Below are 20897 nucleotides of genomic sequence, written 5' to 3'. Positions count from 1 at the left end.
AGATGCAAATCTGGACACAGTGAGACCCGCTTCCCACGTGCTGGGAGGGACAGAACCAGAGAGACAGACAACAAGCACCACGGAGGCCCGGAGAGTGGAATCCCTGTGCTCGGCTGCTGAGAATGGAAAAAAGGGCAGCCGCTGTGGATAGAGTCTGGCAGCTCCTCCACTGGGTTACATACGGCTCTCAGGGGACTCAGCGGTTCCACTCCTAGGTGTGCCCAGAGAGAGAAGCACAGTCCACACAAAAACCTGTACACAAACCTTCACAGCAGCACTACTCACAACAGCCGAAAAGTGGAAACAACCCAAGTGTCCATCGACAGATGCTGGACACACAAAATGCTTCCCTCCACACATGCGAGCATCACTCGGCCATGAAAAGGGGTGAAGCACTGACGCTCGCTACCACGTGGATGGACCCTGAGAACACGATGCTCAGTGAGAGAAGCCAGACACAGGATACACAATGTGTGATTCCATTGATGGGAAACGTCCAGAACAGGCAAATCCACAGGGACAGAGAGTGGGTTCCTCATTGTCAGGGGCTGGGGAGGGGGTGGAGGAGGCTAAGGGGTGCGAGGGCTCTCTTGGAGGTTAAGAGAAATGTTTTTTTTTTGTTTGTTTTTTTTTTTTTTTGCGGTATGCGGGCCTCTCACTGTTGTGGCCTCTCCCGTTGCGGAGCACAGGCTCCGGACGCGCAGGCCCAGCGGCCATGGCCCACGGGCCCAGCCGCTCCGCGGCATATGGGATCCCCCCAGACCGGGGCACGAACCCGTATCCCCTGCATCGGCAGGCGGACTCTCAACCACTGTGCCACCAGGGAGGCCCAAGAGAAATGTTTTAAAGATGACCTTGGCGATGGCTGAATACTCTAGAAACCACCTAACTGAACACTTCAGAAGGGTGACTCATAGGCTGCACGCACTGGCTCCCAGCAAAGCTGGTATTTTAGGAGGCGCAGCAAGGCCGGGGGAGGGGGGGACCAGAGGCAGCGGGGTCCAGGGCTGCCTCTCACATCCCCGGCCCGACCGCTCCTCTCCTCAGCCCCCCTTTCAGAGGGAAGGGAGGGAGCTGTGATTTCCTCTTGCTCAAGGTCACGCCCAAGGCCACAGGTGACTCAAGGAGCCCGGCAGGTGCTGCAGCCTCAGAGCAGCTGCCGGCAACCGAGAGCAACTGTCTCCAGCCACCTACAGCCACTGCCCACACCCGACCTTCAGGGCCCGGTGCACCCACGAGGACCCCTCGTCCCACCCCCGCCGGCAGAGGGCAGAGCAGGAACCTTCTTGTAGGTGGTTTCGCCGGATGCGTCCACACCCCGATGACCCAGCTTCTTCCCGTGGCCAGGGCCCGGCTGTCCAGTCATCAGTGGGGCCTGGAGAAGAGGAAGCAGGAAGTGTTCAAAACTGGCAAGGAGGCACTGCTGCAGGGGCCAGAGTGCTCTGGAAACCCTGCCGAGAAAGGGGCTTCGTGCCGTGCCCAGCTGGAGCCCAGGGCAGGGGCCGCTGGGGGCGGGCTGCAAGGCACTCAGGCTCCATGCCCTGGGGGGCCACCCCCAGACCAGAACCGCTGGCTCCTCTAGAAAGGAGGAAGGTCAGCAGCCCCGGCCCTCTGCAGGCGGGGGGAGAAGAGCCCCAATTTCAGGGTCTCCCCCCACCTGGCACTGCTGACTTGGGGCTGGTCACTCTGTGAAGGGGGTGTCCTGGGTGCTGTGGGGTGTGGTGCAGCATCCCCGGCCCCCCCCACTCGCTGCCTGTGGTTGTGACAACCACAGACGCCCCCCAAGACATGGCCAGGTGAGACCCTCTGGGCTGGAATGACTGCAAACAGCATCTCCTCCCTGAGGGAAGAAGTCCCACTGGCCCGGGAGCAGGCTGGCTCCTGCCAGCTCCAGGGGACACATGTGGCATCCCAGCAAAGTTGTGTGGAAGCCGCTGGCCCCCATGTGTGACATCACAGGGGGAGGATGGTGGATGGGGCAGTGGGGCCTTGAAGGACACAGGTGCCAGCTCAGGGCTGGGCTCCACAAGTCACAGACATTTAAGAAGCACCTGCCGCCACTTGAAGGGCTCAGACCAGCCTTGTTCTGCACGCTGGCCACCAGGGGCCGGGCTCCACTCGGGGAAAGTTAGTTGCCAGCCCTGCTCCGCACCCATCTCTGGCTCCCCACTGCCTGCGGCCTGGACGCCCTCCGGGACCCCAGCAGGTGGACAAAGCTCGCCTAAGAAAGACCTGAGTGCCCAGCCGCGTCCTGGGAGAGGAGGCTGGCTGGGAGGGAAGGCAGACACCCGGGGGTGGGGGCTCCTGTGCACCTGGGCTGCCTCTAACCCGCTGTCCACGGCTCCTTGGAAACAGGGCTCACAGACGCCCCTCGCAGGCGGCCTCCAGGAGTGACCGGAAACTGACCAGGGACTGGGTGCCCGGGGCTCACGCGAGTGGACAGGACTGGAGGAACCTGGACAGGTGTGTGGGGCTGCTGGGGCGCCGTCCTGGAGGTGCGGCTGGCGGGCGGTGGCACCACCCTCTCCAGGCCCCTTCCACCTCCCCGCTCCCTGGACAGGCCAGGGTAGGATCCTCGGGGCCCTCCTCGCCCACCCCACCCCTCCCTGAAACTCAAGACGTTGGCGGGACAGACAGGTTTTCACTGTCTGACGACAGCTGCTTATTTGCTTGGCCAGCACCTGGGGCCCAGAGAGCTGCAGGGAGATGCCCGAGGCCACAGAGCAGGATGCGGGCTGGGCCAGGCACTTCCGGTCCACCTTCGGGAGGCAGGCCAGGGTGGGGCCCATGGGACACTCACCTCCACCGGGGTCGTCTTCTTCGGGGCCAAACCTGAGGGAGAGAAGGGAGACTTCAGTCTGGACACGGGGGCGCCCCCATACACGCACCCTGCGCCCCTGGCAAGGCCGTGAGGACCCAACATGGGCGACGGGCCTGGGGACGTGATGCAGGCGGGCTGGACGCAGGGCCCCAAGGCGGGAGAAGCTGGGGGAGCGACCACCCCGACGTGGCCGCGCAGACGGGGGGGGTGGGGGGGGCGGGGGCGGGAGAGGAGAAACGGCACAGCCCACCGCCAGGAGGGCCCTGGGCGAGGGCAGGTGGTCGTTGCAGGGACGGAGCAACAACGGTTGGCGGCTGGGGCCCAGGCTGGAGTGATGGCGCGGTTCCCGAGGCAGCCGGGCCAGCCAAGGACGCTGCCTGGCTCCCACCCACACGGCTCCCAGCTGGGGTCCGGGGGGCCCAGGAGGCTCACGTGGGTAGGCCTCAGGCCAACCACTGACCCCTCTAACCTCAGTGTCCTCACCCAGAAAGCAGGCTTCTGAGGATTATCTGTTCAGTGAGTGTGATCAGCAGATATCCATCGCCCCAAGGATGTCCACATTCTGATCCCAGCATGGGCTTTAAAGGTGGGGTTAAGGCCCCTGAGACGGGGATGACCCTAGATTCCCCGGAGGGGCCCAGCATCATCACAGGGTCCTTATAAGAGGGAGGCGGGAGGGTCAGAGGTAGAGAGAGACGGGAGATGCTGTGCTGCTGGCTGTGAGGATGCAGGAGGGGCCGCGAGCCAGGGATGCGGCGCCTCTAGAAGCTGGAAAAGGTGGGAACCAATGCTGCTCTGGAGCCTCCAGAAGGACCAGCGCTGCCCACACCTGGATTTAGCCCTGTGAGGCCCGAGTTAGACTCCTGACCTCCAGGACTGTGAGAGAATCAGTCTGTGTGGTTTTAGATCAAGTTTGTGGTGATTTGTCACAGCTGCAACAGGAAATTCAGACACCGGTATCTACCAGGTGTCAGCTTGGAGAGGGGAGGTAAGTGGTGACCAGGACAGTCCCAGCCCCCGCCTTCAAGGGCTCACAGCCCAGGGGGAGCAGAGAAGGGCCTGGACAGTGCAGTGAGTGCCAGCAGGATGACTTGGGGTGACAGGTGGGGGGTCAGATCAGCAAGGGAGGACTTGGGCTTTTACCCCAGGGAGGTGGGAGTCCTGCAGGACCAGGGGTGGGAAACACACCGGACGTGACTCAGGTGCCCTCTGGTGGCCGTAGGAGGACAGAGCCGGGGACCAGTGGGGAGGGGACCGCACTGGTCCAGGTGGGAGATGATGGGGTGGGCCAGGGTGGCTGCCGTGGAGGGGTGAGTGAGAAGTGGGCGGATTCTGGTTAGCTCTAAAGTCAGGATAGACAGGCTGTGCGCACTGGGGGCGGAGTGAAGAAAAGTGAGGAGTCGGGAATGACTCAGGATCTTGGAGCGACTCACAGAAGGAGAGAGCTGCCTCGACCAAGATGGGGGACCAGCAGGAGCAGGTTTGGGGGGTGGTCGGGTGCAGGGTGGCCATGCTGAGTGCGAGAGCCCCGTGAACCCCCTGCGTGAAGACGTCAAGGGGCAGCTGGACCCTGAGTCAGGAGCTCGGGGAGGCCCAGGCTGGAGACAGGGCTGTAGGCAGCTGTCCGGGGGAAGAGGGGGTTCAAGCCCCAAGGGTAGACAAGGCCGTCTGGGGAAGGTAGGGGTGGGGGAGGAGAGACGCCCATGGTGGGGGGCGGGGGGAGCAAGGGCAGCCAGGGAGCAGCAGGCCCAGGTCAGGGGTCAGAACACCCACTCTATCCACCCGGTTCGGGCCAGGGCTGGGGGGCGGGGACTGACAGTGAACGGGCATTCGGCTTCCTCTGGGAGGATGAGAATGATCTGGAATCAGTGGTAACAGCTGCACAACACTGTGCAAGAAACACTGAATTGTACACTTAATAGGGAATTTTATGGTATCTATGAATTATCTCTCAATAAAGAACATAAACCCAAGATGACACGGCCATGGGTGCAGCCAGGCTGGACAGGGTAGGGACTCCCCTGAGCACCCATCTCTGTGCGCAACCCCCAGAAGACAGGAAACTGAGGCCAGGTGGGCAGCCAGCTGGGCGCTTCGTGGCAGCACGGCCCACAGAAGGGACCCCCCCACCCCCAGAGGACAAAGCCCACAGGCCCTGGAAGGCGCATACCACCACCAGAACGGGAAACGCCAGCCACATGTGGGTCACATCAGCCATGCCCGCCGGCAACACGCAGGCCTCCCAGCCTGGGCTCCCCGGCCACAGGGACGAACCTGGGCTCAGCCCCTCCTGAGGCCTGGGGGGTGGCGGAAGGTGCTGGAAAGCCAACATAATATTTTCATTGGCTGTCCAACAGCAGAACAATGCATGGTTTTGTGTCTGGGGTGTGGGGGAAGGAAGAGGGAACAAGGCAGGAAGTGGCAGTGGACTGCGCAGAACATTCCAGACTTTGTCTGGGGGCCCCAGGCAGCCTCTTCTCGGCCCACCTGGGGCACCTGAGCCCACAGCCCAACCCCTGTGCCCACCCGAGTCCTCTGCAGCTCCCGGCCCCTCATCCCGGGGTCCAGCTGGTCCAACACGGTGGTCCCGATTCCCCCCCAAGCCCCAGCCCACCACCGAGGCCTCTGCAGTCTTAGGCCTGTGGGAGCGGCCTGGCCAACACCAGCATCAGATGCAAAGTCCCAGCCGGGTCCGCCCTGCCTGGGGACACTTGAGGGACTGACCTCAGGGTCTCCCCGCTTTGTGCCTGGATCTCACCCCAGGCCCCCCTGCTTCTCCTGGCTGGTGAAGGGGGAGACCCACCCCACCCGGAATACCCCCAGGTGTGAGGCCAGGAGGGGCAGCAGGCAGGCTCCACGCTGGCCCAGCTCACAGGGCAGGGGTGGCAGAGACAGAGCGAGGGGAGGACAGGGAATTGATGGCACACCGGGGACGGTGCCGCGCCCTCTGCCCGGACACTCTCCCCGACGTCCCCTCGGAGGGGCCTCCTCATGGCCTCCCCGGGTCCCGCCATCCACATGCTCTCACTCACTCTCTGCAATTCCCTTTTGGAACCTCGTCTGTCCGTCGCCCCCGTGACCAGGTGGCCCTGTTGCTGGGGGCCACGCGGTTCCTGTACCCGCTTCCACCAGCCGGGCCAGGGGCGGCAGGGACCACGCCAAGATGTCGAACTCCTCCCAGCCCAAGATGTGACCAATTATCTTTTGAATGAGCCACCCCGTTTTCAAGGAAATTAAGTTTTAAAAATAGCCAGGGAGAGGAGGAGAGTGTGAGGCGCTGCAGAGCTGAGACCTGGGGGAGTCTGGGGGCACAGCTGTGCCTCGGGCCGGGCTCCCCGCAGACACCCCTGAAGCCTGCTGACGAGGGACCCACCCCACCCCCTCCTCAGTACACACAGGACCGCTTCTCTACATTTGATGTGGAAAATGAGGCAAAGAAAGCTCCCCAAGGACCCGGGGAGGGGCCTTAACATCTGTCCTTCAGCAAAACCACTAGGTTTTTTCTACCTTGACGTCTACCCAGAGTCCACCACTGTCCCCGGCTCCTCTCAGCCCCCATCCTCTCCCACCTGGACCAGCTCAGTCCCCTCCCCTCTGGTCTCCAGCTCCCACCCTCCCTCCAGTCTGCCCTCCCCACAGCAGCCACCAGGGGGCACCTGTGAGCACCTGAGTCAGGCCCCACCCCTCCTCTGCCCACAGCCCTCCAGGGCTCCCACCTCCCTGGAGGTAAAAGCCCAAGTCTTCCCTGTGGCCCACAGGGACCTGCACAACCTGCCCCATCCCCTCCCTGCCTTCCCCCCTCCCTCCTTCTCCCCCTCCCTGACTCTGCTCCAGACACACAGGCCTCCTTGCTGTGCCTCCAACGTGCCAGGCCTGGTCCTGTCCCAGGGTCTTTGCACGGGCTGTTCCCACCACCTGAAATGACCTTCCCAAGACTCCTGCAGGGTTTGCGCCCTGGCTTCATCCAAGACCTGGCTCAGACAGCAGCCCCTCAGAAAATCCATCCCCCGACCACCTCGCCCCAAACTGCCCCTCTGAGGCCGCTCTCCCCACCTCTCGGCTTTCTCTCTTCCCACCACTTGGCACCACCTGGTGCTTGTGTGTTGCATCTTCCCCCAACTACAGGGGGCCAGGTCTGCTTTGTCACCTGCCAACAGGCACCTGCAGAGCTCTCTGAGTGCTGAGGGGGAGAGGTCCCGCTAGAAAGAGGCGGCAGGGGGCATGAGGCCTGTGGGGTCACTGCAGGGGCTGTGCCCCGAGCACTGCCCACCTGGTGCCCAGGAGAGGGCTGGCTCCCCGTGACTCAGCAAACAAGAAAGCACAAGGCCGTCAGGCCTGCAACCCCGAGAAAGCAGGAAGCGGTGCCAGGGCCAGCGCTCACTCACTTCCCCTATTAGCTGGAAAGGTCTGGCCACAGCAGCAGAATCCTGCAGGGAGGCCGCAGGGAAGCCGGGCATCCCATGGGCATGGCAGGAAGCTGGGGCCCCCGGTGAGGCCGGACCACCCACAAGCCACACCAGGAAATCTGCTTGTAACCCATAAGGACTGCCGGCTCTGTGGCCAACAGCCGTGTGACTCACCCCGAGCTACAGAATTCGACGGAAGGGACCGTGTGACGTGAGGAAGGCGGGCAGCTTCTGGTTCCACCCTCGGGGTCCCTGCTGGGGCCCTGGGGGAGACCCCCCTGGGGGGGGCAGGCAGCCCCCTCCCCCGAGGCCTGTGAGCGCAGGAACCTCCTAGACTTCGTGCCGCCCGCCGAACCCGACCCAGATGGCAGAAGCACAGGCAAGCGTGTGCAGTTTGCAGCCACGCAGCTCCGAGGTGGCTGTTACACAGCAGTAGCTGACTGACGCAGGTACCACACCTCCACACCAAGAGCACTTCCGAGAGGAATATAAGGATCCGGTTCCAGGGACTCCTCTGGGAGAGGGATAAAGGAGAGAGCAGCTTGCATTCTTCACGCTCACAAAAGCATTAAACGTGCCACACGACAGATCACTCATCCCTAAAAAGGCATGAAGCACTGATACTCGCTGCAACGTGGATGGACCCTGAGAACACGATGGTCAGCGAGAGAAGACAGACGCAGGACACACAGTGGGTGATTCCACTGATGGGAAACGTCCAGGACAGGCAGATCCACAGAGACAGAGCGTGGGTTCCTGGCTGTCAGGGGCTGGGGGGAAGGGATGGGGACTGACTGCTCATGGGGACTGGTTTCTTTTTGGGGGGATGGAACATTCTGGAATTAGATTTTGGTGGTGGTGGCACAACAAAGTGAACATAATAAAGACAACTGAACTGTGTATTTCAAAAGGGTGAATTTTATGGTATGTGAACTCTATCTCAAAAAAAATTTTTTTTTTAAGGAATGAATCCCTTTAGTTGCAGAAACACCACCCAGTGCTGTGCGGCACCAGAGCCTTCTCCAGACCCTGCCCCTCTAGCAGTGATGCTGCAAAGCAAGAGTATGCAGGCCTCAGTCTCCCCACCTCTGACACAGAGTTGTGCAACCAGATGGAGGTGTCTGAGCTCACAAAGGGCAGCCAACCCTCCAGGCCGCCGCCCCCCCCAACCTCCTGTGGGGAAGGACCAGTTTTTCCTTCTGTTTCCAACCCATCCTGGGGCCAGACATCCATAAAACAGAGTAAGAATCAGCTACTGGAGAAGTGAAGCGAAGACACGCAAGATCAGGCCCGAGGTTTTGCTCCTGATTCCGCGCGCACACAACTGCAGTCAAACCAGACAGAAGTCACTGCCGCGGACCCCCACCTCCTGCTCTCACCTTGTGGAGAACCCACCGTCGTGTCAGCTGTGACAATCTGTGCAGCCCGGCCTCAGCCTTTCCTCTCCCCGCTGCGGACAGTGTGGGGGGCTCTGGGCACCCCCAAAGCCCACTTGCTGACCCAGCCCGCCCCCCAGCATTGCGGACACGAGGCCCGGGTCGCTCTCTGTGGAGCCGTCCTGGGCATTGTGGGATGTGGAGCTGCATCCCTGCGCCCCCACTGGACGCCAGGGGCCGCCCAGTTGTGACGCCGACAGCCGACAGGGTCCCAGGGGACAGGGTCGCCCAGGTGAGACCGTCTGCCCTAGTCCCTGTGGTTGAAAGCCCTAGGACGAGACGTTTACCACGGCAGTGACAGCCAGCATCACGCCCTGCCGCTATGCGGGCCCTGTCCCACAGACCACCCGCCCCGCCCCGCCACTCGTCCCTAACCCCACACTGACCGGGTGACATGGGTACTGGCCTCCCCAGTCTGCATGGGGACCCGAGGCGATGGTCCCCATGGGAAAGCAACAGACAAGAGGTGTGAACCCAGGCACGCCTGACTCCACAGCCCCGTGCTCGGCGAGTATATCCCTCGGTTACACCATCAGAAACCCCCTACCTGGGCTTTCTTTCTGGACGTACTGCGTTGCTGTGAGTTGAGTCAACTTTCAAAATCACAATGTTTTGGAGATAAACCTGGGTTTCTTGAAAAGCGAGCAGATCCACATAGACAAGGCCAACATCCTCACTTGCCTGGATCCACGTTCTTGCCCTTCATGGTCTGTTCCCCCCATGGTGGCCAGAGGACGCCGGTGAGTACCTGAGCCAGACACCACCTGATTTAATGACCACACTTCATTACCACCATTACCACCAAGGGGACGCACGGGTTTGGAGAAATTTAGGAAGTTATCCCAAGTCAAAGGTGAAAAACCTTACGATCACACCTCAGAATAAGTCATGTCCAAAAAACTATTAAGAAACTACAGGAAAGGGGAAAAAAAAAAAGCAGGGGTGGGTCCTGAGGCAGGAACAACCTTTACTTAAAAATAAGTAGGGTGGGCTTCCCTGGTGGCGCAGTGGTTAAGAATCCGCCTGCCGGGCTTCCCTGGTGGCGCAGTGATTAAGAATCCACCTGCCAACGCAGGGGACACGGGTTCAAGCCCTGGTCCGAGAAGATCCCACATGCCGCGAAGCAACTAAGCCCATGTGCCACAACTACTGAGCCTACACTCTAGAGCCCGTGAGCCACAACTACTGAGCCCACACACCACAACTACTGAAGCCCATGAGCCTAGAGCCCGTGCTCTGCAACAAGAAAAGCCACCGCGATGAGAAGCCCACACACCACAATGAAGAGTAGCCCCCGCTTGCCACAACTAGAGAAAAGCCTGCACACAGCAATGAAGACCCAATGCAGCCATAAATAAATAAATAAATTTCTTTAAAAAAAACAATAAACAAGTAGGAGAATTCCCTGGCAGTCCAGTGGTTAGGACTCTGCACTTCCACTGCAGGGGGCACAGGTTCGATCCCTGGTCGGGGAACTAAGATCCCGCATGCCGAGCAGTGTGGCCAAAACAAAAACAAAACAAAACAAAGAACGACAAAGCAAACACAGTAAACATATTAATATCAACCACAAGACAAGGAGTGCAGCTGTGAGGGTTACCACTCCAGGGGGGGCACTGGCCAATGCAGTAAGAAAAAAGGAAAGGAACGAATATTGAAAAGAAAAAAGACCAAATTTTAGACAATCTAAGAGAACCAACTGACCAGTCATTGAATTAAATGGAGCGGAGCAAGGTGGCCAGACAGATACCAGCGCCTCACCTGAGGTCATATTGCAGACACGTCAGGAAGAAGTGGGCTCTGGGAGTTTCTGCCCTTTGCACCCACCATCTGCTCTTATATGTCTGCCTATCCATGGTTTCACACTTGGGTTAATTTTAATCTGTCAAATGTAGACGACCTCTCTGATTAACAGACATTAACAGGGCAGCTGCTAATCCTTCCTTCACCAGGGTCACACCTGGTGTGACACTGAATAGATGTGAATCTGGGGTCAACACCACACAGTGACAGAAATAAAGAACTTTCATATTTTTATATTACCTCAGACTTTTACTGCCAGCGTTAATGACAGGGAAGGCTAAGAAGTCTAGAGTTAATAACTGATCAGAGTAGTTAATATCCCAAAGAACATGTTGAAAAATATCAAACTCTAGTTAATGATACACATATGTGTTTCAGGTGGAGTGTGCTGATGTCTGCAACTTTGAAATGCATCCGTAAAATTAGATGGAGAGAAGGATGGATGAGAGATGGGCAGGAGGATGGAGGGATGACGTAAATACAGCAAAATGTTAATTGTAAGATCCAAGCGGTAATCAGTCAGTGTCCACTGTCCAATTCTTTCAACTTTTCAGTACGGTTGAAGATTTTCTTAATAAAATCTTTTTCCTCTGGATTAAAGGTGAATTTTCACCTTTGATGTCAGGTGTTTTTGAACTTTGGAGAAACACATTTTTGAGCAGATTCTGCCCAAAGAATGTGAGTGATCATAGGGGCAGTAGTGGACACTACTGAGCACCAGCGTGCCAGGCCCGAGGCACGGCGTAACAGGCATTGCTCATCACACGTTGGAGGAGGCACGTGCCTACCTCAGGGCCTTTGCACTTGCTGTGCCCTCTGCCTGGGACGCGCTATCCCTACACCTCCTCGTGGCTGGCTCCTGTCCTCCGTGCTCGGGTCTCAGCGTGAATGTCTCCTCCTAGAGACCTTCCCCAACCACGCCGGCCCCTTCCCACCCCCAGCCCCTTGCACCCTCTACCGCGCCCATTTATTTCATGATACACATCACTGTCTGAAGCTAACTTCTTGATCGCCTTGCTCCTTCCTGGGAGAGCAGAGACCAGACTGTCTCGTTCACAGCCGCTTCCCCAGACCTAGCCCGCCTGCTGGCACACAATAGGAGCATAGTAACTACAGGTCCAATGGAGCTGGGGCAGGGGAGGCTGGGATGGAGAGAAGGGGATGGACGGATGGGGGAGCAATCTCAGAGGGGGACGGCCAGGATGAGGAGACCCCGTTATGGGAGTAAGTGGGGCTGGGACCCCTATCACTGAGACAGGGGCCCGGGAGGGAAATCCTGGAAGTGGCTGGACATGCAGGGCTGGGGACACGTGGGAGATGGCCTGTGGAGGTGGCAGCTGATGCCTAGAGCAGCGCTCAGTGCACAGCAGGTGCTCGCTGAGTCAGCAAATGAATGGATGAAGACACGGACACTGGGAAGCACCGCCTGGCCCACAGTGGGGCTTGGTTGGGCCCACTGGAGGAATCCACACCCGAGGTCTGATTCCCTGTCACAGCCAGGTGGCTCCGAGTCCACAGCCACCAACCAGCTGGGGCTGCGGTGTAGCGAGTGGGGCCTCACCGCGGGAGGACTCGGGCCATGGTCTGGAACTTCAGAACAGATGGCAGGTCTCCAAAAAATGTGTGGGGATTAATACAAGCTATTTCCTTCCTCTTGCATATGTTTTCTCTTATGATTTTGCATTTATCACATTGCACCCCGGAACGGTGAATGGAACCAGGTGAGGAATGAAAACTTTTCCCCAGTAAGCGACTTCCCAGATGATACTCTGTCTGTTCACTCATTCCTTCATTCATTCACTCGTAACAAACTCAGTGAGCACCCATCAGGTATAGGGTCCTGTTTTACAGATAAAATACTCCAGAGGAAACTGGTTCCTTGCCTAATGTTTAATAAGAAGAGAGTTTAAACACCCAGAAAAGCAAACAATAAAATAAAAGACAACAATGTGTTACTATGCAGGTTAAACAAACCTTTTTTTGTTTATCCCTTAAGTCAGGGGTCAGCAAGCAGTTTCCGTGCAGGGTCAGAGGAGACCCAGCAGAGGCCACCCAGGCGTCCTGGTGAGGGGAGTGCCCTAAAGGTGGTTCTCACCCATGGTGGCCTGCTCCCATGGGACACTGCACAACGTCTGGGGACATCTGTGGTCACCACTGGGGGGCTCCTGGCATCCAGTAGGTGGTGGCAGGGATGCTGCTTCACACCCCACACCTCCCAGGATACCCCCAGGGAATGACCCGGCCTGACATCAGCAGTGCCAGGGGAGACCTGGAGCAAATATAAAGATGTGTGGTTCGGGGGGGCAGAGCCTGTACATGGGGGTTCATTGTACTATTCTCTGGGTGTTTAAAATATTTCATGATAAAAATATACTTACTCGTACTATCCTGTCTGCCTTTCATTCTGTTTGAGGTGCCCCGTAATAAAAGGCTATGGCACACACACAGCACCCCCTGCGCTGGGCTGGCGCCCCACTAGCTGAGTCTCCAACCCTCTCGACACCCCCTGGGAGGTAATCACCGTTGGACCCACTTCATAACCAGGGAGGCAGAGGCCCAGAGGTCCAGCGAGTTCAAAGGCTGCAATGTCACCATTCGCTGCACTGAGAGCCACATCGCAGGCCTGAGGGGGAGGAAGGCTCTGGTGCCGTTTACAGGAGAACCAGGGGTTGGAGCCACACAGCTTGACCAAGGCTGCGTGGCCAGCAAGCCCCAGGGCCTGGGTGGGGTTCTCGGCCTCTGAGATCGACCAGGCTCTGGGGCAAGCCCCTTCCCCACCCCCGGCTGCCCATCCAGCAGCTGGAGGAGAGATGCAGAGGCCCGGACAAGTGCACTGTGTGCAAACACACTCCCAGGAGGCCAGGCCTTCGGAGAGCCAGCTGTGCTGCCACACAGCTCTGGGTCCATTTACCCAACAGCGCGGGGCTGGGGGCAGGGGGAAAACTGGGGGCAGGGGCCCCCTCTTAGCAAAGGTATCTCATCAACTCAAGCCGTCAAGACACATGAGGTCCTGGCACCAGGAAATAAGGCCTCTTTTCTCACCATGAAGCAGTTGCCAGTCCCATTTCCCTCTTCACTCTGGCTCCTAGGGAGCTCAGAGCCAGACTGGCAGCCTCGCCCCCCAGCTCCCTGTCCTTAGAGGAAGGACAGCGCCAGCTCGCGAGGTGACACGGGGAGCTCCCCTCCTAGCCTGGCAGTTCAGGGGCAAGTCCCAACCTCCCGAGCCTCAGTTTACCCACCTGCCAAACAGGTAAGAACAGTGCTGAGCTCCCAGGGTGTGGAGAGGAGTCTGAGGCACATAGAAAGCCGTCCCCAAATGCACCTTGTTAGTTTTCCCATTGTCACCCTCCCCCACTTTCTTCCATTCATCACGCATGTTCATTCAGCGAGTCTGGTGGGGACGGTCATGGGGGCGCAGGCAGGACACGGTGGAAGCAGCACAGGACGGCTGGCACCACACGCTCCCCTGCTGACCCAGGTGTGCAGTCACGCGAGGTCTGAGCTCCCCCTCAGCGAACATGGACCACTTCACACCCTCCCATCTGGTTCCTGGCCTTGTGTCCCTTCACACCGACATCTCCAGGGAGCCACACAACCCTCGCCCTTGGAATAACATCCCCGCGTGCCTGGGTTCCTTTCCAGAGTCCTCTGTCTGGGGAGGGAGTTGTGGTTGCCCTCCAGAGCCATGGCCACCTCCCTTTCTCAGCAGACTCGACAGTTGCGGGGAGCCAGCTGGGCAGCCTGAGCCCTGGGCAGGGCAGGCACCAGGGGAGCCGAGAGCAGCCTCCCGCCAGACAGTATGTGACAGGGTGCTGCAGGTCTGTTGGGGAACGTCTACCTGACACCCAGACAACCAGTTGCTGGGGACCCCTGCCTCACACCATACACAGAAATCAACCCTGGACAGAGAAAGACTTAAAAAGCAAAAGATAAAAAAACTTTAGAAGGAAATCAAGGAGAAAGTCTTTCTGTTCTGGGGTGGGTGGGGATTAATGTCTCCCGTGCAAAGTGTGAGCTAAGTGAAGCTCCAGGGGGTCCCCAGGGCCCCATGTGCACCTGGGTCCCTGTAGACTCACTGAGCCCCGGAGGGCAACTCTCGGAGGTGCTCAGGCCACCAGGCCAAGCTGGGCCGGCCCGTCCGCAGAGCAACCAGAAGCTTCCTCCCAAACCCTTTCTGGGGCTTTCCCTGACCCTCCGGGTGGAGCCATGCTGCCAACCGTGTCCTGCACCTGGCCTGGGGCCCTGCGGCCATCTGGTCACCTGTCCCCGCCTCCACTGGGCTCAAGGACAGAGTCACTGCCAGGGCTGGCACCGGCCTGGCACGGAGCGCAGGCTCACCTCACGCTGGATGACCGACTTTCGCTCTGCCCCAGGGCACAGACGTGCCTGGACGTGCGCAGCCTTCCGCCGGGCCCACACTACCACCGCACCTCCTCCTCTGCGGATTTGGGTGCTGGGGTGAGGAAAGCCGCATCCGGTTCACACCCGGGTGGAGCTCGCCTTCCCCATGCCCGTCCTGGGACCTCGGCAGTCCCAGCTCTACCCTCTCCTGGAGGTCTGGGTCTCTCCCTCCGGCACGACACACTGCGACCCCACCTTTGGCGCTCTCCTGACTCCACTGAGAGCTCCAAGGGGCAGGCTTCCCTCTCCAGCCCCCTCAGTGCCCCCGCACCAGCCCAGGGCTGGGCATGGAGTGGACCTCAGTGAGTATCGGCTGAGCGAGAAACCCTGGACGGCTGCATGGAGGAGGCTGAGGACAAGCACCACCAAGAGCCTCAGAGAAGAGCAGTGGGGACGCAGCCCTCACGAGTCTCAGACACGTTCCCTCAAGCTGACATCAGACAAAGGGCTGAAGGCCCAGAACGGCCATGGCCCGTGGTGCTTCTGGCCCAGCCTGTCCTGAGCGATGCCCTACTCGTCTCTCCTATTCAGTGGGGGAAACTGGGCTCAGAGAAGGGGTATTTGGGTGTTTTGAGTCGAGACAGAAACCCAATTCACGCTGCTTGGAGAAAAAAGATGTGTGGGGGGAGGAATATTTGTTAATGTAAGTCAAGGGCCAGCAAACTGCCCTGTGGACTCAACCCCCACTGCAATTGTTATAAATAAAGTTTTATTGGCATACGGCCCCACCCACTCATTCACAATCATGGCAGCATCAGCTCCCACAGAGACCACCCAACCCCTCACAGAGAAAGCTTGCAACCCACCAAGACCAAGGAGGCTGGGCAATGGGCTTCAAGCCTCGCCGGGCTGGGGGCCCCGAGGACTCAGTCTCCCCATCTCAGCTCTGCTGCTGCCCCCCCCAGCAGGCACCTGGGTGTGGGGTGGACCAGCTCCTCCATCCTCTTGCCCCACATGAAGTCCCAGAGCAGGAAGGCTCTGATGCAGCCAGGCCTGGTTCCACTCACCCAGGGCCAAGGCGCCCTGCCTGTGGGTTGGACAGGGGCTCCCCAGGGGAAGCCAGGTCACCAGCGTCAGTGTTCGGGAAGGGGCCGGCAGACGGGAGCCAGGTCGGAGGACAGTGGCCAGAGTGCGGTGGGGACAGTGCTCCCCCAACCCTGAAGGTGCCTGGCGGAGGGTCACACGCTATCTCAGGACTGAGTTTCTTGGCCCAGTTTGCCTCCCAGATGTATTTTTATTCTCCAGCAGCCTGGGCTGGGCGGCACACACCGCACTGGATTCCAGCAGACCGAGGGCACTGAGGGAGGCAGGGCCATGGCCGGAGGCCCCCTGGTTGCTCACAGGGTGGTACTGCCAGTTGGGGGGTGCTGCTCTCACAGTCCAGTTCTGGGCCCCATTTCCCAGGGGCCCCCAGACCCTATAGGCCAGACCAGGAGCCAGGCCCCTGACAGCCGGCTGGGCCCTGGGGGTGTCACAGGGGCTCCTGCACTTTGAGGCCCCTCTGAGCCAGGTATGGTGGAGCTGACTGCCCAGCTCCACCCAGTGAGACAAGGGCTACAAGCGCCCCATTTTACAGATGAGAAAACAGAGGCCCCAAGGCCAAACAAACTGCCTGATCCCACAACCACAGCAGGGACCCATCCTGGGGGCAGCTCCTCCAGCGTGGCCCACAGCCTCACTGCAACCTCGTGAGAGATGGAGCCGCGAGGTTTGGGGCTAAGCCACCCTAAGATTCCTGACCCACAGAAAGTGTGAGATGATAAATGTTTATTACTATTTTAAGCCACGAAGTTCTGGGGTAATTTGTTACACGGCAGTAACTAACCGATGCTACCTGGGTCTCAACATGGTCCCTGAGGCACAAACAGGAAGAGTGGATGGAGATGGGAGAGCTGTCCAGATGGAGGGCCCTCCCGGCCCGCACCTCCTCCTCCTCCCCCCTCCCCTCACTGTGTTCCCCCTATGTGGCCCCCTCACTGCTCCTCACACACTCCAGGCACAGTCCTGCCCCAGGGCCTTTGCACGTGTTTCTCCTCTGCCTGAACGCTCTTCCCTAGCTCACCATTCAGGCCTGGATCAAACGCCATCCCCTCAGAGAGACCTTCCCTGACCACCGGCTGCAGCTGGCTCCCAACCCCACTCTCTGCCACTTATAAGTCTGCTTGGTTTAAACCTTCTTTTTTATAGTTTTGTTCCTCCAGTGGCTGCTCCCTTAGTAGCCATGAGCCCCGTGCGGGCAGCAATCACACCCTCCTGCACATCTATAGCCCAGGGAGCAGGTGCGTGGCACTTGGCAGGACCGTGGGCACCGGCACCCACCCCCTTCTCCCTGGTGATGGCCCCAGGAGTCATGACAAGGTCTGGGGCCAGGGTGCCAGGGCTTGGCTCAGAGGGCACACAGGGGGCAGCAGCCCTAGGGCACAGGCTGCTTTGTGTGAGCCACCAGCTCCAACCCTCCAGTCACTCCAGGGACCAGCCAGGGCAGCAGGGACAAACAGTTAACGCTAACCAAGTCTGTACCATGAGGCCAGGGCTGTTAATTTGTTTAATCTGCCCAACGGACCCGTAAGGCAAGTATTATGATTACCTCCACGTGACAGATGTGGAAGTTGAGGCTCAGAGAGACCAGGTCACTCACCTGAGGTCACCCAGGATAGAGAGGGGACAGATGGACTTGATTCCAGATGGCAGGCTTCAGCCTGAGCAATGACTGCATCCAGGAAAGGAGACAGGAAAGAGCCAGCTGAGAGCCAGCACAGCCTCCCAGGCAGTGGGAAGAGCCAGTGCAAAGGTCCTGGGGCAGGACCATGCCTGCAGAGCTGGAGGGGGTGGCGAGGGGCGGGGGGCGATCGGCAAGAGGCTGTGATGCCAGAGCAGAGTCAGTGACAAGAGGTGAGGGCAGGGAGGGGACAGGCCCTGACACCACTGTCACCACTGGACCCACGTGTGGCTGGCGATTAGGGTCCATCTCCAGCGCTTCCCAGACTGGGGGCTTCCTTGGAGGCAGGGCCAGGGTCTGTCTTGGCCCCCGTTATGACCAGAGGCCAGGCCACAAGGGCGCCCAGACAACTGGACGGGGGAAACACTGGGGTCCTGCCCACAGCAACACAACTAACTCAAAACGCATCACAAACCTACACGAATGCAAGAGCTGAGACCATAAAACCCTTAGAAGAAAACAGGTAAATCCTCATGACCTTGAGTCAGGTAGGGATTTCTTCACTACAACAACCAAGGCACAGCAGCTGAAGAAAAAGAGAAACGGAAGCTGGTCAAAACCGACACCACTGGGCTTCACTGGTGGCGCAGTGGTTGAGAGTCCACCTGCCGATGCAGGGGACACGCGTTCGTGCCCCGGTCCGGGAGGATCCCATGTGCCGCGGAGCGGCTGGGCCCGTGAGCTATGCCTGCTGGGCCTGCGCGTCCGGAGCCTGTGCTCCGCAGCGGGAGAGGCCACAACAGTGAGAGGCCCGCATACCGCGAAAAAAAAAAAAAAACTGACACCACTAAGAAGATGAAAAGACAACCCACAGAATGGGAGTGAATACTGTGGATCATCTATCGGAAGAGGGGCCCGTGTCTAGAACACAGAAAGAACGCCTACAATTCAGTAATGAAAGGAAAACTAACCCAACTGGAAAACGAGCAAAGGACTTGAACAGACGTTTCTCCAAAGAGGACACACAAATGCCCAACACGCACACGAACAGATGCTCACCATCACTAACCGTCAGGGAAATGCACACCAAGACCACGGTGAGTCCCCCACCCCCTGGTGAGGATGGGGGAGGGGAAGTGGCGCGGCCGCCGTGGGAACGGAGTGGCAGCTCCCCAGAAGGTTAAACGGAGTTTCCATCTGACGCAGCATCACCACGGCTGGGTGTCCACCCAAGAAATGAGGACACGTGTCCACACAAAGGCTGTACGTGAATGTTCTCAGCAGCACGAGTCACAGCAGCCAAAAGGTGCAAACACCCCAAATGTCCATTGACGAATGATGGATAAACACACGTGTCCCTCCACACACGGGAGCATCACTCAGCCATGAAAAGGGGTGAAGCCCTGACACTCGCTACAACGTGGACGGACCCCGACGCTCAGTGAGAGAAGCCAGACGCAGAAGGACACACAGTGTGTGATTCCATTTACATGAAATGTCCAGAACAGGCAGATCCACAGACACAGACAGTGGATTCGTGGTTGTCAGGGGCTGGGGAGGGGGAGGGGGGTGACTGCTCATGGGGACGGGGCTTCCTTTTGGGGTGATGAGAATGTTCTAAAGTCGATTGTGGTGATGGTCACATAACTCTGTGAATATAGCAAAAACCACTGAGTTGCACACTTTAAATAGGTAAAACCATGTGGCATGTGAATTATATCTCAACAAAGCTGTTACCCAAGAAAGTGTTTAGAAAAAAGTCTAAGTGCAAAATGAGGTCTGCAGGCCGACCTTGCTTTGCTGCACTGAGCAGATACTGAGTTTTTGAAAAAATGAAGGTTTGTGGAAGCCTATCGGCGCCATTTTCCCAACAGCATTTGCTCCCTGCGTGTCTCTGAGTCACACTGTGTTATTTCTCACAACATTTCAAACTTTGTCTCTATTATTATATTGTTATGCTGATCTGTGGTCAGTGATATTTTATGTTACTATCAAAAACAAGATTACTACTTTCTGAAGGCTCAGGTTGACCATTAGCATTTTTTTAGCAATAAAGTATTTTTAAATTAAGGTATGTGCATTGTTTTTAGACATAATGCCACTGTACACTTAACAATACTACAGTATAGTGTAAAGATAACTTTTTTTTTTTCTGGCCGCAGGCGGCTTGTGGGATCTTCGTTTCCCAACCAGGGGTCAAACTTGTGCCCCCGGCACTGGAAGCGCAGAGTCCTAACCACTGGGCCACCAGGAAATTCCCAAAGATAACTTTTATATCTGCTGGGAAACCAAAAATTCACGTGACTTGCTTTTTACTGCGGTATTTGCTTTATTTCAGGGGTCTGGAACCAAACCTGCAGTGTTTTTGAGGTCTGCTTGCATTTTACAAGCACAACAGTAGGAGGTGTGTGACCAGGGCAGGTGTGCACAGCAAGTGCCTCCCAAGGGGCTGGCAAGAGAGGTGCCTGGGGTGGGTATGAGGGTGGGGCCAGGCCTGTATTTCGGGCCAGAAACACACGGCAGCTTTCCAAAGGAGGGAAAAGAAAAATCACGAGAAAGCTGAATTCTGGGGCGGCGGGGGGCGGGGGGGGCACATGCAAAGGCCCTGTGGTGACAGGACACTTTCCAGGAACAGCAAAGAAAGGGTCTGTTGTGGCTGGAGGGGAGGGTGCAGCTGGGGGCCAAGCCCTGACCAGCAGCCCATGCTGCACCCCCCCATTTCACTGCACAGAGCAAGTGCTTCCACAGTGGTAAACAGGAAACCTTGCAAAGGACAGGGCCAGGGGTAGGGGTGGGGGGCAAGGTGTCAATCCAGAACTCACAGGCCCTAAGAGAAAGAAGGTTCCAGAACTTTCACCACTCATGCCACAGACACAGCCTAACACCGGTCTGGGCTGAGCACCGGCCTGCCACCAAAGTTCAGGGCCCGAGGCTCTGGGCAGAGACGGCCCTCAGGTCAGCAGACAATCACCACATGGAAGGTCTAAGGGGGGCGGACTGGGTCATGGAAATCGGGTGGGCTTCCTGGAGGAGCAGGCAGAGGACGGACTGTACAGGGCGGAGGAGGAACGAGGCAAGGAGGGTGGCTCCGGGGGTCACCAGGCACATTCTCAGTGGCTCCGCAGCTGGAAGGGTTCAGGCGGCTGGGTCAGGGTCACAGAGGGACTGTCAGCCCAGGAAGGAGGCTTGTCCAGTCTTGGGCCCTTGGAGGGCCCCGCCGACCCCACGTCTCCAAATGCCGTGTGTGATCCTGGACTGAATCCGGGAGAGGTAAAAAAAGTTACCATACGGGAAGGTTTGGGTTAATTCACAAAACTGTGAACCCCGACTGCGGGCCGCGCCGATGCTCCATTTCCTCCACGTGACCCCTG

The 20897-nt window shown here is 58.4% G+C and overlaps 1 protein-coding gene across 6 annotated transcripts in view; it reads right to left on the bottom strand.

Moving 5' to 3' along the window:
- PIP5K1C (phosphatidylinositol-4-phosphate 5-kinase type 1 gamma) overlaps window positions 1-20897 on the bottom strand; it is a 59380-nt gene that overhangs the window by 28899 nt on the left and 9584 nt on the right. For all 6 annotated transcript variants that reach the window (XM_082623902.1, XM_082623898.1, XM_082623897.1 and 3 more), the window contains exons 2-3: window positions 2801-2832; window positions 1283-1375 (exon numbers count right to left, since the gene is read on the bottom strand). In XM_082623902.1, coding sequence (XP_082480028.1) covers window positions 1283-1375; window positions 2801-2832 — 125 coding nt within the window. The remainder of the gene's footprint in view (window positions 1-1282; window positions 1376-2800; window positions 2833-20897) is intronic.

The sequence above is a fragment of the Mesoplodon mirus genome, assembly GCF_964341445.2.
Source record: "Mesoplodon mirus genome assembly, chromosome: 5".
NCBI classification, from domain to species: Eukaryota; Metazoa; Chordata; class Mammalia; order Artiodactyla; family Ziphiidae; genus Mesoplodon; species Mesoplodon mirus.
The sequence above is the reverse complement of the archived record's forward strand: the minus strand, read 5'-3'. Positions and strand labels throughout refer to the sequence as shown.